We start from the raw sequence: 17,937 nt of genomic DNA, 5'->3' as shown, positions 1-17,937 counted from the left end.
CGGGAACGCGCATGCGCAATAGACGGGAACGCGCATGCGCAATAGACGGAAACGGGTCAATCGACAGGAAAGTACGGCTGAGGTGGGGAGACATAAATTAACCTAGATAGGCACCCAGTTGATAAAAACAAACGCACATGGCGTTATCTGTCAAAATAACAGCGCAGCGACCCTAATCACAGTGTTAACCCTTCCTGTTCGGCCCCCGACCGTGGTCAGGAAGCCCGGGGTTAACCCCCTTCACTTCCTCAGCAGCCATAAAGGCAAAGACACAGGAGCCCAGCCGTATCGAAGAACACTGGAGCCTTTATTGGCTATAAACAGTGGCTGAACCGCACAGTACTGCAAACCCAGCAACTATACACCTTCTCTCCTCCTCCGACTGCACCGACTGCCCGTCTGTCTCACTCGCTCCCCCCCCCCCTACACACACACGCACACACACGCACACACGCTGCTCTCTCTCCCACTCTCATGACGAAGCAACACACTCTCATAACAAGAGCGTAATCTTTGAAATGCGCTGGCGTAGCGGCCCTAATCACAGCGTAATCTTTTAAACTGAGCGTAACGGGCCGTTAAGACTGCGTAACGGCCCGTTAGACAGTGTAACGGGACGCTGAAAAGCGCTGGCGAGAACCCTGTAGTGTATATTTTTGCATTTTGTTAAATTTTAGCCAATATCCTAAATTGTCAAGCAAAAAAAAAAAAAGAAGAAGAAAAGATCAATAAAGAACACATTTGTTAGTTGGAGGCCTAACTAGCACTAAACCCAAAGCATGTACAGTAACATTCTCCTACCATCAACATAAGTGACTGTTTGCAGCTTCTATTTACAGCTGCCCCATAGGTGAACAGTATGCAGGAGCATACTCTGAGCCTTGGACACGAAGACCTTGCAATCAGTTAAGCTCAAGGGGGATATAACACCAAAAGTAAATAGAACAACGGAATCAGTTTTTCGTTGTTGCTATGACAACCACCCATCACTGGCCAGGCACACAGTTGTTCTACACAGATAAGCACATTGACCTGAGCCACTACTGTCTTTCAAACAGACAGGGCCACCAAGGCTGAGCAAAGGTGCCACCAAACCCATCTGGCAGACCACTGTGACTGTGGCACTAAAAGAAAAAAGACAACAAACACCACAAAGCTTAGGTGCCCCCGGTTATTAATAATAAAGCTTGGGTGGAAAATTAGAACAGCCAAGTAACAAATTTAACAAACATGACTGCATGACCATAATAAAGTGTTAGGTGGTGCAGAGGAGTTGTGATTAAACGTGCTTGGTACAGCTCAGTCGAGTGACAGTTACCACCACGTATTTCTGTTGCTTAATTGACAAAGTGATTAAAAACAATGACTCACGGATTTCACTTTTATCAGCACAAAAAAAGAAAATTTGCTGAAGTGAGTTCTGAAAACATGCCAGATGGACATGGACTAAATGCATGACAACAATTTGACATTTCATTTTTCTCACAACTTAGCGGTGGAAAAGCAGGAGCCCAAACTCCAACTAAGCTGTCATTTCTCTGTTGCCAAAACACATTAAAAATCATGACAAGCTAGCATTTTCTCACCTGGCTGTGACGAGCAGAATATTTATTTTAAATGCCAGATATCTACAAATATTTTCCAATCTAGCTACCCAACCCAAATGAGTTTTTCACTGGAATAAAAGAGGCAAACAGCAAAACCCCATAAACATTCATAACACAGACCTTAACCTTCATACTTGACATAGTAGGCATTAGACACTTTTTACTACAATGTTTAAAGAAACAATTTTGCTTATGGAGAAATAAGAATTCTGTCGTAGGTCCTCCGTGAGCGATAGCAGGAGCTGATATGTTTCCTATTTACGCAAATGCTTTCTGTTTTATAAAATGTAAAAGCTTTTGGCTACTACAATATTTCCTTGAAGACTTGTTTTTCCTTTAGGGTGACTGCTATAACCATGCTACATTCTCCTGAAGCAACAGCTGGTATCATGTCCCACACATTCGGCACCATCTGTCAGCTGTGTCATCAGGATTGAACAAGATGTAAGTGTGGATGATTCAAATCATGTGTTGTCCTCAACGATGAAAACGGCGCAGATAAAAAAAACCTTGTTACTCTTGCTGCTATAAAGGTCGTTTATATGGGTGAAATTGACCTGCTATTTATATTTTTTTGCTGTTATTCTCGGTGGTAATCTGTCTGGATAGCTCAGGGTCCGTGTAGAAACGGTACACTCCGACTTGTGGCTGACATTTACTGTGCTACACTACATTCACTTACTATAATTGTTGTAATTCAGCATTTGTGATGAACATGAGTAATGGAAAGCTTAATATAGCAAAACTAATAAGGAATGCTTTCATCAGCACTGAAACTGATGTCAAACATCACCTTAGGACACATGGTGTTTGGCAGCTCAACATACTACACACACCCTGCAATGCTCAGAATTTCACATTAGTGTATTTGTACACTAAGATTTTACAAATGACTGGCAGCTCGTCAATTAATTGATAATATGATGAAGTCTCTTATTCAAATCAAAATATTTGCCATTTTTCTCAACTGTAATAAGAGGAAAATTTATATAAGGTCATTCAGCTACATGAAAGGTCGGAAAAATAAAAAATTGCATAACCTCCCCTTTATGGGCAAGCTGAACAGAGTGCATAAAGAAACTATATATATCCGCACACATTAAATGTTAAAGACTAGAGAGAAGTAGAATCAGAAATAAAGCCGTGAGGAGTGAGGTGAGAGAGGCTAAAGGATGGCTGCTGCAGCAAAAACAGGGACAGTGCTGGGAATTCTGTTGAAAGGACTGTGACTGTCTTGGATAATTTGGGATAAATTACTTTACACACCGTTGACAAAATCTGCGTTGGGACCAGTCAACACAGGCTTAATGTGCAGCTTCCTTGGGGATGTTCCGGACAAAAACACACAGGCTTTTAGACCGTTTTGGCCTAAAACTGTTTGCAGAAACATTATGTGCCCTGTTTATCTGTTGATAACAAAGCAGTTGGTTACATAAAAGCAATATTTTAGGGCACGGTCACAGCAAGTTGTTTAAAAAACTGAATTTATCTCATTGGAGCTTTGATCCAGGTGACATTAGCTACTGGTAGCAGGGTGGTTATATTAAAAGAAGGATGAGAAATGTCTTCCATTTTGGATTTCTCTATTTTATCTTGCGTGTGAAGCAGTCAGATCAATAAGCTGGAAAGGGGAAATCCAAAGAAAATGAATCAACGTTTTTGCCGGTGATGTTGCCGTACATCCACATAAATGTGTGAAGATAAAGATTTGAGCCAGACCTTGAACACAGAATAGCCTCCAGTTCCTGCAACTTGAATTCACCATCTTCCATCTGTACTGAACATTAAGAGCTGGAATCTCTCTTTTTGGTTTTGGGTGAACGTCAGCTTGTGTCTAAAAATATAGACTGGCAGGTTATAGGCCAGAATTTATGACATTAGTCTGTCTAGCTATACTATGCAGCCCCTGAGGCATGCTGTTCCTGTTCCTTTATGAGTCATTTTAATGCAGAGCTGGGCTTACCTCATAGACAGAGCTTCAAGAAAAGCAAAAAAAAATACATTTCACATTTAGCAAAGAGCTGTCAGATAACGACATTTCAGCAAAGTTTAAGGGGTTGCAAAATAATCTATAGAAAAAGAAAAGAATTCTTACAGAAATCTGACTTACCAGCTGTTCTTATTTTAACACTTAATATATTTCCTTGTCCAACTTATTACAATAAAACAAGGTGAAATAGAGAATGATGATATCTGGATGAATTGTGCTCAATAAAGACATGTACAGCCAATTACAGCAGTACATTACTATTCAATAATTTTAAATGGAAAAACCAGAACACAACATTAACTGTACCCTATGTTGAATTTCCAGAAGTTTTGGTTATTAAAAACGGAAGAAAAACTGCTGAAATAAACACCATAGATAACTCTTAGAAAGCAATTTAGGAGTTATTTTCATATGAAACACCTTAGTTCCTTTAGAAATTCTTACATATTCAACCACATGTTGAAAATGGTAATTAAGTTCAAGACTGGTGTCATAATTATAAGGAAAATGCATGTAAAAGTAATTTTTGAGTGTCTGAAATCAATGGTGATTCACATTTGTGGTTATTACTACCTCGAGGCCAATAATAATAATCTACAACCAGGACTTGTGTAAATGTCTGTTTTTCTTTTTTAATAAATCTGCAAAAATGTCTACAATTCTGTGTTTTTGTTTTTTTTGTCAATATGGGGTGCTGTGTGTACATTAATGAGGGGAAAAGTGAACTTAAATGATTTTAGCAAATGGCTGCAATACAACAAAAAGTAAAAAACTGAAGGGGTCTGAATACTTTCCGTACCCAACGTAACTCCAGAGGAGTTCTATCAGTGCTCACGCTGGTCTGAAAGCACAGGCAAGACTCTTAGGTTGGAGACCCCCACATAGCTATAGACTGTACCTGAATACACATTTTTCAATCAAGAGTAAGAGCTTGTAAAGTTGCACATACCTCAACAGATAAAGTGCATGTGATGGATGTTAAAAGAAGTCCTTTCTGCTCAATTGTAAACCGTGTTGAGCCAATTATCTTGTCTAATTCTGTACTCAAAGCCAGACTGTTTTGGCAAGATGAAAAATAATGAGGTCAATCAAAATGTCAGTCAACAGGCAGTGAGTCAGTCAAGCCCAAACCTCCACAGTTTTATTTCAAAATAACAGTCTTCTACAAAAAATGAAATTTGGGCAAATATGTGTAATTGTTGCTGTCCTGTCATTTCTCCCACAGTGGAGGAGCTGACATTGAGTGACAGGCTGCAACAACTTTTTAGAAGAACAAAGATCCTTTTCCAAAACTATTTTACTGCAAAAGTAGAAACAGAAAATTAACTGCATCTGAGGGTGACAGTAAAGGTCAGTGAGTTACATGGTTGGAAAGGTACTGTACATATCAGCACACTCTTCATAACAGTACTATGTTGGAGGGCTAACATAACGTATTTATCAACCAAGCTCCACTGGAGTCCATCAGCCTCTTTATACAGTGAAATTACCCAATATGGTGAAAGGGCACACTGTTCTCATTACACTCTAATCGAAAGCATCCCCTTACTGTGCTACACTCAACTTTCCAAACGAGTAGGGTGTCACATTAGACCATGGGCCAAGCAGGTGGTGTGTTTTCCCTCCTGCTACATTTTCATCCTGAGTCTCAGGATGGAGCCTCAGTGCCAAGGAGCAGCCCACCACAGATAATGGCAGGGGCTAATAATGGCCAGCGAGGATCAATACAGCAGTGCTTTGCTGATGGCTCGGTGGGAGTCATGTGGAGCCGCTAACCTCTGCACCATCTTACGACGACGCTCTCCTCACCACTGGAGCCTTTATTGAGCTGCTTGCTTGTGTGAGCCTCTAATCGATGGAGAAATGGAAGCGACAGACAAACACAATGGCTTAAGTAACCCCCGCCCACCTCCTCCGTTCATCCCAAGGTATTCATCAAGATCTTTTTAAGGAAGACAGCAGAGGCCTGCTAACAACAGGCTCATTAGTCTCTGTGCATGCCTGATTGCTATTAGAACAATTCAGATAGGTTGAAGGGATGAATTCATTTATAGTTTGACAGAGTTAATAATTAACAGGCTTGCAGTGTTGACGTCAGGCAGTTTAAAAAAACGGCCAAGCTAAAATAAAATAACAAGAGAAACACGTTACTACATATATTTTACTATTTTAAATATATGTTACTACATATATTTAAAAAATATACAGCCTGATGCACCAGGCACTTATTGCTAGCCCACATTAATGCAAGTCATGGACTGACTGGTATATTTCAATCCAACAGAATGGACTGAACTCCAACAATAATAAAGGTTTGGATTAATATTTAATAAAAATTGATTTAAATAATAGGCCAATGCACTGTAGCTCAGCAAAAACAATTTCAATGGTGAAACTATCAAAACGTAGATCATATTCATGTATATGACGCAATTCCCCACGGTGTTGTTGTTAAGACCAGGCTTGTGCGTGACAGGGTGGGGGTCAAGCATGTAGAACGACAACGCTCTGCCATGTCTACGGATGAACACTCCTCTGCTGCTGCTACAGCATAGCATGGAAGGAACCCTATTAGGAATCCGATTATTCATGTTTGACAGACAAGCAAATCCCATTCCACATCAATGCTTCTTCTTGATGCACAGCTTAACATGTTGTTCTGACTGGGACTGCAAAAACAAATCCTTGTGTTGAACCTTTTTAATAGCAAGTAAAAAGCCAAGGAAAGGTGGCGCTGCAAATAGATATGAGTGTTATCTTATATTTTTGTTTGTTTGTTTATTTTTTCTGAGTTACAGGTCAAAAAAGACAACAGAGGGCGCTCCAATAAACGACCCATAAACAGGCTTCTAGTCTCCAATGCAGCAGCCATGAGTATATAATAAAGGCTAAAATGGCCAAAAAAAGACAACATATTGTCAAATCCTCAGAGTACTCACATTGAATTTGATGATGTCGTATATTAAATAGCGAGGGACGGGCTGCCCGTTCACCTTGTCGATGATCATCTCCTGCAGGGATAAGGAAAAGGAGTCAGGTCAGAAGATACAGATTTAAAAAAAATAAAGGTACAACTGAGTGGAGGTGATGCACAAAATAAAGGTATGCAGGATGGGCCTTTAGAGTCTGAGCACTTTCCAGACAATTCAGCTTCAGAGAGGGAGATGCCTGCAGCGATGCAAAGGATAGCGAGGAACTGGGGAGGTGGGTGGTGTGTATGTGTGTGTTTATGGGTGTGCCCGTGTGGTATGGCCTCTTGAAGAAGAACATGAAGCAGAAATAGCACTGCACATGTATTATGCAAGGCTCTCAAGTTGAGGTCAGGTGCAGCTGCGATTGAGGACACTCAGACGCATGATTAGTTTTAAAAGAAGTGTTACACAACCAGAGTGTAAAGTAACAGCAAAGGTGAGCATGTCAACATCACAACTGTTGAAGTAGTCTTAGTGAAAGGAGCTTTTGACTTTTACTTGGCATAAATTTGAGAGAGAAGCGCATGTTTAGAGAGTTATATTTATTCCCATTCCCTCATAAAATATTTAAGCAACTATCTGTGTGACGCTGCTGTAACTTACAGGTAGGAGGAAAGACATCGCTCGAGGAATCAGCTATCGCACAAAAACACTATATTATTTCCAAACAGACTAAAAGCATGAACCTTGCGATATCACGGGCAGAAATGGCAATGAACGCAAGAAACTCACAGTCAACAAGAAATTATCTATTTTAGGCAAATGAGTCATGCTGAATTGTTTTTTTAGGCACTATATCAAGCTGTTGTAACGAAGACTATCTTTATCCTGACACCACAATGCTCTCCACCACACAAACACCAAAAATCACCTCTTTCCTCCAAAGCAATCAAACTAGCAAACTAGCAAAGCACTCAGAGAGCTCAGTACTCTACCAAGGCTGTTCATTTTCCTATATGGCATTGTCAGAAAGCAGCATTTTTTATATAAATGCAGCATTTATTAGTTATTGATGATCAGAAATCACGGCAACATACAATGTGGTCATTTAATATAGATGTACCCACAAACAAAATGACCTGGAGCTGAGCACAGGTGTGCGTTATGCATGTGTCATGTAAGGATACCGAATCGGCTGACCTAAATATGTAGATAAATATGTAGCCGGTGTCGGGAATTGATGGAACTCGGAAACCCTCCCACAATTTAATCAATTGTTCCTCGTATGATTTCTGACATGTAAGTCCTGATAAGTCCGCAGCGGTTGATTTGTAGTAGGATCACAATCATGTGATCGTCAGCAGGCAGCTGATGTAGTGTTTCTTTGTAGTCATAGTTGCAGTGACACCGTGCGGCTGTCTTGCAATAATACAGAAATCTTTAACAAATCCGTGGATCCAGACTATAAGCTGAATCACTGTCAAAATCTAATCACTTGGTCCCTGTCACATTTTTGACGTTCCATGAAAATTTTTTATCCAAACTCGTGAGCAACGTTCCTCAAACACGGACTAACAGACAAATAAACCAACAGCGATCGACACATAACTATGCCCCATCCCTTTGAAGAGTAATAACCATAGAACCTTCGATTTACCAACTTGGATTTTAACATCAACACTACACTGCCAACACAAACTCTCGGAAGCCCAAGTGTCTGTCTCCTTTGGTTGCCATGGTATTAAACATAGTTAACGAGCTGGAGTCGTCCATCTAATTGTACAATAGGAGGTTTTATCTGGTAACGCAACCAGATAAACTGGTAACGACATGCATGTTCTTTGTCATCTGCTTTTTCTATTAATATATTTTAAGTGGTTACAGTTATTAACAGTAATTATTTGATTAATGATTAATTTCCCTATGTGTTGCAATAAAAAACACAAATGAAAATAAGTCAATTGTGTCTCTTTGCTGGCTGGAGTAGTTTTAATTCACATCAGACAAGACAAAAAACCAAATATCAAATCTAAATTGCCAAAGTCGGAGTGGAAGAAAGGAGAAAAGGCTTTGCACTGAAGGAGGGATTGGAAAGAAAAAATGATGTAATTCCAGGAGGCTGCCATCATTATGCATCTGGTGCAGTGAACCATTGTAGAGACAGTCAGCAGTGAAGGAATACATTAATGTGGTGAGCGAAACTGCCAGAAATTCAATATGCGTTGTGCATTCACACAATGCTGGAACTCAAGTTGATGTAAAGCTCATTAAAAACAGTACAACAAAACCGCATGTAAAGACAAAGACCAGCGCCTTTGGGCTAAAGATGCAGCATATCAGACAACACAACTGGGCTTTCACAGCATTCAGCACAAAAAAATAAATATATAAAAAACTCTATGAACTGAGAGCCAGAAGCATCAACAGATGAATAAGCACGAGTCAAAACAAACCTTGTAGCAGTCTAAACACACTGCTGCTTCAGAAGAACACTAATTTGCTGCAATTAGATGTCCTGCCTGAGCAAAGAAACTAAATTCACCACATCAATCAGCAGCTTTTAAGCCAAGAGGAAGCACGTATCTATTTTGTATAAAATTGCTAATTTCTGACAGAGGCTCTAGTCTGCAAACAAAACAAGAAGAATGACCAGCAGCTTATCCCTTATCTTCAGTCCTGGAATACCAAACACAAACCCTTCCAGACACTTATCATCAATAGTGGGACTACATGGACATGCAGTGATTTCCTGTCTAGTGGGACTGTGACAATGATTTGGGACCAGTGTGACCTGACCACATGAAAATGCCACTGAAAGTCCGAGTGTTACAGCATGAATATGAGTGACTGACTCTCGTCTCCACTCTGAGGAACACACAGCAGAGCGTGACAACAAAGCACAATGCAGGGCACTGACAGAAAACTGTGGAGCATTTCATTAGACATTTTCTTCAGGACATGCATCATCATTTTCCAGTCAGCCATCTTCATCATCTTCGCTCTCCTTTCACCTAAGTGATGTCAATTATCTGCAAGACTAAGAATGAGGATGTTACAAACATGGTGGGAAAAATATTCCACTAAAGCAAAGAAAGGAACAGGACAACTTAGAATATTTTCATGGAAGTCTGAAGAAGGCCTAGCTTTGCACAGTACATACCAAGTAAGCATTAAGTATGAAGAAGAGCGATGACTCACCCCATCCAGTAGAGTATTTGATAAGTGCACACGTGGATCCTTCCGGAAAGGGAACTCTAGGTTTGCTATGTGGAAGATGCTGTTGTCTCTGTCGACCATGTACACTTCATTTTTTCCATTGATCAGCATCATGTACCTGTGGAAGATGAGGGTGAATCATTATGGAGCAGTAAGCACAGGCTATTAAGTTTTAATTGTCCTGGTCACTACTTAGACTCCAGCTGGGCTGACATAATGGGTTAGGTTACATTATCCGTTAGCATGCACAACTACTATTGATTGTGTGGGCTGCTATTACAATGGTATCTGTGTGATGTTACAGTGGATTCATTTAAGCAGGAAAGTATTTATGAAAGTAATGCTTATTAACTTTTTACTGCAAGGGTATGAAAACTGCCCATGTCATTATCTGGCACAAGTTTTTTAGGGGGTGACCCACACAATAAAGTAAACTAATATATTGCCAACTGAAGCATTGAAGTGACACAGATATTGGGAAAATAATTTGTTCTGACAGGCTTTATCAGGGCCCCTAAAATCTTGGCTTGAAATCTAACACATTATTTGGGACTGAACAAGCCACATTTACAAAATAAAACCAACAAAAAAGAGCCACACAGAGTTCTAGTAGCAGATACATCTCTGCACATCTTTACATCAACTGTTCAGAGGAGACTGCACCAATCAGGTCTTTATGGTCAAATAGCTACTAAGAAGCACTACAAAGAAACAGCAACAAGCAGAAGAGATTTATTTGGGCCAAGAAACGCAAGGAATGGAAATCTGTGCTTTGGTGTGATTAGTCCACATTTGAGATCTTTGGTTCCACCTGTTGTCTTTGTGTGATGCAGAAAAGGTGAATGGATGGTCTCTACATGCATGGTTCCCACCATGAAGCATGGAGGAGGAGGTGTGATGGTGTGGGGGTGCTTTGCTGGAGATACTGTTGCAGATTTATTCAAAACTGAAGTCACACTGAACCAGCATGGCTACCACCCCCAGCAACATGCCATCCCATCAGGTTTGCATTTAGTTGGACCATCATTTATTTTTCAACAGGAAAATGATCCCAAACACACCTGTGTTAGAGGACCTGGCCTCCACAGTCACCTGACCTAAACCCAATCCAAATGGTTTCGGACGAGATGGACCGCAAAGTGATGGCAAAAGGGCCAACAAGTGCTCAGCATCTCTGGGAACTCCTTCAAGACTGTTGGAAACCCATTTCAGGTGACTACCTCATGAAGCTCATCGAAAGAATGCCAAGAGTGTACAAAGCAGTAATCAAAGCAAAGGGTGACTATTTTGAAGAATCTAAACACATGTTCTGACTTATTTCACACGTTTTAGTTTACTTACTTGTGTTCATTCATATTTTTGACGCCTTCAGTGAGAATCTAGAATGTAAACTGTCATTAAAATAAAGAAAAACCAATAAATGAGAAAGTGTGTCCAAACTTTTGACTGGTAGTGTAGATTTTTCCATTTCCATCACAGTGTGTTTGTGATTGTTTTCTTAAGGGTTATTATATCAGCTATTATGACCCATGTGATGCTTAATTACATTTAACAGTGCTCCTCTTAAATTAAATTGTTCCAGACAAACCAAGATGCCAATAAATTCCTTTAATTAGATTATTTGTAGGCTTTGTTTTTTGTACACTTTAACACTGTATTGTAAGCAAAGAAAAACAACACTTGAGATTTGGGCAACACTCGTCAATGCAAAACAACAAGAGTCTGTTTATGTCTAATGTCCAAATCAGTCACTTTAAATTCACATAAAACAAATGTGACGGAATGCAAGCTTTTACCATGTCATGCTAAAAAAGAAAGATCAGAAAATGGATAACTGCTAATTATATCGTACAACCATAGTGAACACTTTTCCTTTAATTTAGCTGTGGCTTGTTAATTACCATTGTAAACAGAAAACAGTTTTACTTAATGTGACTGTAAAATATGCACATCGCAAGCTTCCAATTTCTACCAGCCAGTTCTCCCAGCATGTCTACTGAATTGTAAGCAAATTATCTTTTGCTTGTTGCCTTGGATGGTCACAAAAGTTCTTTCTTGGCTCATAGATTACTATATCTTCTAATTGCATGCATTGCCAGTGGCCCAAGTTCAGCTCTAGGACATTCCTTTGGTGAAACAAATGTAATTCAACATAATACACTGCCTGTCCCCCCCAAAAAAAGGTGCCACCTGGATTTAACTACGCAAATAGGCAAGAGCCTTCCTTTGGATAACTACTGCAGTGATGAATACATTTCAGCAGGTAACAACTTATTTAACCCGAGCTGATGCAGTGAGTAGTTTCTCGTTTCTTAAACAACCATGTTGGAAGACATATCCTGTGGTCATGGAAAGGATGTTCATCTGAACAGGGTCAAATTATTGGCCTGCATCAAGCAAAGAAAACAACTAAGGAGATTTCTAAAACTACTGAAGTCAGGTTCAGAACCATCCAACGCATCACTAAAACCTGGAAAGATAGTGGTGAACCATCATCTTAAAGGAACAAATGTGGTCGGAAAAAACTCTCTGATGATCGTGATCAGAGATCATTTAAACATTTGGTGAAATCTTGTAAGAAATCAACAGCAGAACTCACAGCTATGTTTAATAGTGAAAGTAAGAGCTTGTCCACTTGTACAATGCAAAGGGAACTCAAAGGATTGGGACTAAACTTGTAGCTTTAAGAGAACCACTGATCACTGAGGCTAATCAGAAAAAAAAAAAAAGCTTCAATTTGCTAGGTAGCATAAAGATTGGAGTCTGGAACAATGGACGAAGGTCATGTGGCCTGATGAGTACAGATTTAGATTGTTCCAAAGTGATGGATGCACCAGAGTAAGAAGAGAGGCGGATGAAGTGATGCACTCATCATGGTTAGTGCCTACAGGCCTGTGGGGGAAGTGTTTTGATGTGGAGTTACTGCAGTTGGTCAGGTCCAGCAACATTATGTGACCAAAGATTGAGATCAGACCCGAATATACTGAATGACCAGGTCTTTTTTGGTTTTTCATTTCTCTTCCCTGACGGCACGGGCATATTCCGAGATGACAATGCCAATGTTCCTGGGGCTCACATCGTGAATGAGTGGTTCAGGGAGCATGATGTGTTGGAGAAGATTTTGTCTGACTCTCCCATCATCTATACAAGATCTTGGCAGAAAATTAATCTAACTCTGGACAGAAATAAATGCAGTGACATTGCAGAAGCTTATCAAAATAATGCCACAGTAATTGCTTGCCATACTCAAAGCCAAAAGCAGTCCAACAAAATATTAGAGTTTGCGACTTTTTATTTGGACTGGCAGTGTAGTTCTACAATGAGGAAGTGTAATATTCAAAAGTTCCATTTTTGTTAAGATTAACATGGTCATCCTTGGGGTTATAACCTGCTGGTATTAATGGCTTAAGCCGCATCCCATCCTAAGGTATTTATTGCTATTTTGCCCATCATATCCTCCATTCTTCCTGGTTTCGGATTTGGTAAAAGTAAGTGAAGCAAAACATCACAGAAACTCAAAAGACAGGACATTGCTGGAAAATTACTTTCTCCTTCAGTACGCTCATCTGGCAGATTCAACAGCTTGAGAGCAGTGACTGTTAGACTGCTAAAATAACTTCCAAAACTGGCCATCCTAGCACCGCAAGTCACAATACGAGCATCTGGTCGGTATTATTGACTCCACTCTTCCTCTACATTATGCTTAGAGGTGTGCCACATTGCCAGTGTATAAAGCATTGAGGCCTTTTACACTAACAGCTTTACCTAAAATGTCAACCTTGTTTATCAATTTCCAGTCTGAGAAATTGGATAGTGAAGAGCAAATATCATTAAATAACCTGAGCACACACAGATGTAAATTCAGAATTTCTTCCTTGAGGCATCATCTTCATCTATGTGGTAAAAGTAATCTGTTGAGAGCTCTCTGAACATCTGGACAATAGTCATCCAAATGATTTGAGGCCTAATTACAATTATTCGCAACATCCGTCTGTATGAGCTGCTTAATTTAGAAAGATTAAGTTAATATATGGCATATAATTGGATGTTTCCGGGGCTAAATTAAACCATGCTGGAAGAGAAATGTATGAGTTTGCTTATTAGTTCTTCTATTAAGAACAATCCTAAAAAAAATACAGGTCATATAATGTCTAATTAATTCAAATGGAGATAAAAGCAAGACTACATACAACTAACATGACTGTCAAACTATTTCTAAATGTCAAATTTAAAAAACAAAACAAAGAAAGAAAGGCCTGGGTATAATACATAATAGTGCATTCATCCGAATGTTTATTGCTTGATCAACCAAGTCGCCTGGTCACTGAGCTGGCAATCTCAAATGGAGGACTTTAAACAGGCTAAATATGTTGATCCTCCCTTCTGTTGGTTTCTAAAGATGAGCTAAAAAGATGGGCCACACCCAAAAACACAAGCGCCACTGTTGCCTTTGTGTTTCCTCCAGAACAGCCTTCAATTGTAACAGCAGCAGTAAGTGTTCAGTGTTGAAAGCTTTTCACCCCGTTGCTCTGATATCATTTAATTTACTCAATAACACACATTTTTACCATTCTGAAATGAATTTTGCTTTTTCTAAACACAAACCTTTCATCCATAAATGCATGCCTCTTAGTATAAATCTCTGTACATCATCATTGTCTGATAATCCCAGAACCATTTTGAAAACAGTGTAATTTTAACATTTTACTGTTTCCAGTAATACTCGCAAAAAGAAAGACATTTGTCTAATTATAGCTGCAGCTAACACTCATTTCTAATAATCTGTTGATAGCCCAAAATGCTATTGATAAATTGTGCATACTTGACAATCTGGCAGCTCCATCATACACCTCAATTAAGTCAATTACACTTTGTAGCCTGCATGCTGAACTCATGTTGTAATTAACAACTCAAGTCCTACTGTGTTTCAAAAGGTGAAGTATCCTAATCAATGTAACTAAAAATAAGGCCAATTATCTAGTAAACTGAACATATTAGGGAAATTATACCATGACTAAATGTGCAGAATGCCTTTGATGATGACGACAAACTCACAACTAGCGTACAACGAAAGGATGCAAACCTTCTGGAAAACAAAGCCATACAAAGGATGGCAGGAATGGATTCAGGATTAATGACTTCCCCAAAGACAGAGTGAGGAATTTCTCATACCTGCTGTGACTTTCTAACAATACAACAAAGGGATTAGATGTAATAAATATGCTATCAATACCAGCTGGTTCAAAGAGGGAAACCTGACAAGATGCCAAGAATGAATGTGTGTAGAATTTAACTCCAGCTGGCCAAAGTCTGCAATGGCAGCAGAAATGTGCCTGTTACCAGGATTATACAAGTAAATAGTACAGTTCTCTCACTGTACTGTGTAATCTTGCAAATTATGATTGTTTTCATTGTTGATTAACCTATGAAACCAGCTACTGACTAGCACAATGTTTTGGCAAACCAAGATGACATTTTCAACTAGCAATTTAAGTCCTAAACTAAAGATAAGCTGGAAGCACAGAATAGTGCATTTTCAAGATAACTATACATAGTGTAATGCGCAGTGAAATGTATTGTGCACCTGTTCCAGACAGAAACAGTAAGAATAATGCATTCATCCAGATCCATTAATAGTTTCAGCTGTAATATAATAGCACAGTTCCTTTTGTTTCAATTTACAAACCAAAGACAAGTATTAAAAATCAGCCGCTTCCAGCTAGAATAGTCATTGACCACATTAACAATGTCTAAACTGTATTTCTGATTAATTTAATGTTATATTCGTTGGAAAAAAATGCTTTTCTTTTAAAGATAAAGACATTTCAGATTTTTGAACGGTAGTGTATGTAACACAAAAAGGACTCCGTAGTACTCCAACAAGGTTACTCAGTTATTGTATGACTTCCAACGGATGAAATCTTAAAAAAAAATCTACGGTCTGCAGCGGTCCATTTGTAGTAGGATCACAAAAGCCACCTTTACATGAAGTTTTTAAATTCTGAATTCTGAATTTGAAATTAACTCATTCGGAATTAAAGTTTTGTGTTTCGCGTTTACGGGGAAATATTAATTCCGAATTACGGTTTACATGGATCGCATGTTTATTCCTCTTCCTTAATTCCTCTGTAACGCTTGGGTGTTAGAAAGGATTTTGATTGGACAGGCAGCGGAGGGGACGTATCCCTGTTACCGGAAGAAACAAACTCCATTTGCTGTGGCATTCCTTTTCCCCAACAACATGGAGGAACAACTAATAAGCACGCTTTTGGCTTTACTTTTTATTGTCGTTTTGAAACAGCAACTCAACAATGGCATACTACTTCTGTTGAAGTTGCGCAGAATGACCGGAATTAACTGTATGCATGAATAGAACGTACACAGGAATTAGTTTATTCGGAACTAACATCGGAATAAACCAGGTAGTTTATTCGGAATTAAGTATATTTGAAATTAACTTTTTAATTCGGAATTAAGTGTTTACAAGGAGATTTTGAAGCAGAAATAACTTTAATTTCGAAATAAGAGGAATTAAAGGTCTCGTAAACGTGGCCAATCACCAATCAGCAGGTAGCTGATGTAGTGTTCACTTGTTGTCATAGTTACAGTGACACCATGCTGCTATCTCGCGGTGATATAGAAATCTTCAACAAATCCGTGGATTCAGACTATAAGCCACATCACTGGCAAAATCTAATCCCTTGGTGCTTGTGTCATTGCTGACCTTCCCTGAAAATTCCATGAAAATCCGTTAATCCACATTTAAGTACTGTTGCAAACAGACAAAAAAATGACAAACCAACACGATCGTCATTTAAATCTGCTGCACGCCTTGGCAGAGTAATAACAACCACAAAACTTCCTATTTAACAACTTTGATTTTAACAATGACATTTAACATTTTTGACTGCCAGCACAAACTCTCGGGAGTCCAAGTGTCTGTCTCCTTTGGTCGCCACAGTATAGAACATAGTTAACGAGCTGTAGTCGTCCATCTAACTGTACAATAGGAGGTTTTATCTGGTAGTGCAGCCAGGTACTACAGCAAACGAAAATACATTTTCCAACATGCATGCTCTTTGTTATCTGCCTTATCTATTAATATATTATTAAGCGGTTACAGTTAACAGCAATTATTTGATTAATGATTAGTTCCCCTATGTGTTACAATAAAAAACGACAAATGAAAAGCAGTATTGCAAACAGACAGACAAACCAACGCATATCGTCAATCACTCCACTGAGGTTCCACCTCCTTGGCGGCGTAATAAAACATAAAATGAATATAAAAATAATTCCCTCAATCATTCTTTCAAGTTTTTGTTCACACAATTAAGCGTGCTACAAAATAGTAATATAAACTCAAACATAAGACAGTGCGCATTTTCATGGGACATAGTGTCCCTCATTTTTAAGACTCATTACAGTGTAAAATTAGGATCTAGGTCTGAGGAAAGTCTTACTTTAAGTAGCTAACTTGACTGCACAATTTCAAAAATAGTATGAATGCTGAAATATGTTGTTAAATAAGTTGCTATTAAGTGAAGATGGTAGTATTTAAAAAGAAAGAAGACCATGAAAAAATGCACCTTTCTTTCTGCATTTTTCTTGTTTTCAGGAACAAGTATAGCGGTAGACTGCGCTCCCCTTACAGGTAGTTGGTGATCATTTCAACAAATTTATATTTTGAGGGAAGGGAATGTGATGCTGGAGCAACAACCAAATTTCTGTAAAAATGCTTCTCAAGTACACTGGCCATCAAAACGATGTTCAGCTTCAAGAGAGCTTAGAGCGACACATTTGACCCCCCTCCCTCTCGAAGCATGACAGGAGAAGGCAAAAAAAACCCACTATTCCTGAGACATAAAACAGGGTCGTCCAGAAGTCTTGTGGAAACTGCAGGAAAAAAAAACGAGATGTGGGAGGAGAAAGACTTGAGTGGCCAGATTCAAATGCACTTAGATTTTCTTGGCGGGGGCGAAAAAAACACAAAAAGCATTAAAACGAGGCAGTAAGAACTGAACTGGAGGGAAAATCGGAAGGGGGTGGGGGTGGGGGACAGGAAATGTCTGAACAGCCAAACGATGATTCCCACGGATGGAAAGATCCACGGATGGAAAGATCTTCTTGTCCAAAGAGATACTACCTTTTATCTCAGACAAAGACCAACAGTTAAAAAGATTAAACAGATAGGATGAGTGTCGCAAGAGAG

General features: G+C 39.2%; 1 protein-coding gene across 1 annotated transcript in view; it reads right to left on the bottom strand.

Annotated features, from left to right (window-relative positions):
- rngtt (RNA guanylyltransferase and 5'-phosphatase) overlaps window positions 1-17,937 on the bottom strand; it is a 118,913-nt gene that overhangs the window by 64,346 nt on the left and 36,630 nt on the right. Inside the window, exons 9-10 of the mRNA XM_022195614.2 lie at window positions 9,708-9,843; window positions 6,537-6,608 (exon numbers count right to left, since the gene is read on the bottom strand). Coding sequence (XP_022051306.2) covers window positions 6,537-6,608; window positions 9,708-9,843 — 208 coding nt within the window. The remainder of the gene's footprint in view (window positions 1-6,536; window positions 6,609-9,707; window positions 9,844-17,937) is intronic.

This window comes from Acanthochromis polyacanthus, chromosome 16 (assembly GCF_021347895.1).
Source record: "Acanthochromis polyacanthus isolate Apoly-LR-REF ecotype Palm Island chromosome 16, KAUST_Apoly_ChrSc, whole genome shotgun sequence".
In the NCBI taxonomy this organism is placed as follows: domain Eukaryota; kingdom Metazoa; phylum Chordata; class Actinopteri; family Pomacentridae; genus Acanthochromis; species Acanthochromis polyacanthus.
Note: the sequence above shows the minus strand (reverse complement) of the source record. Positions and strands in the feature narration are given on the sequence as shown.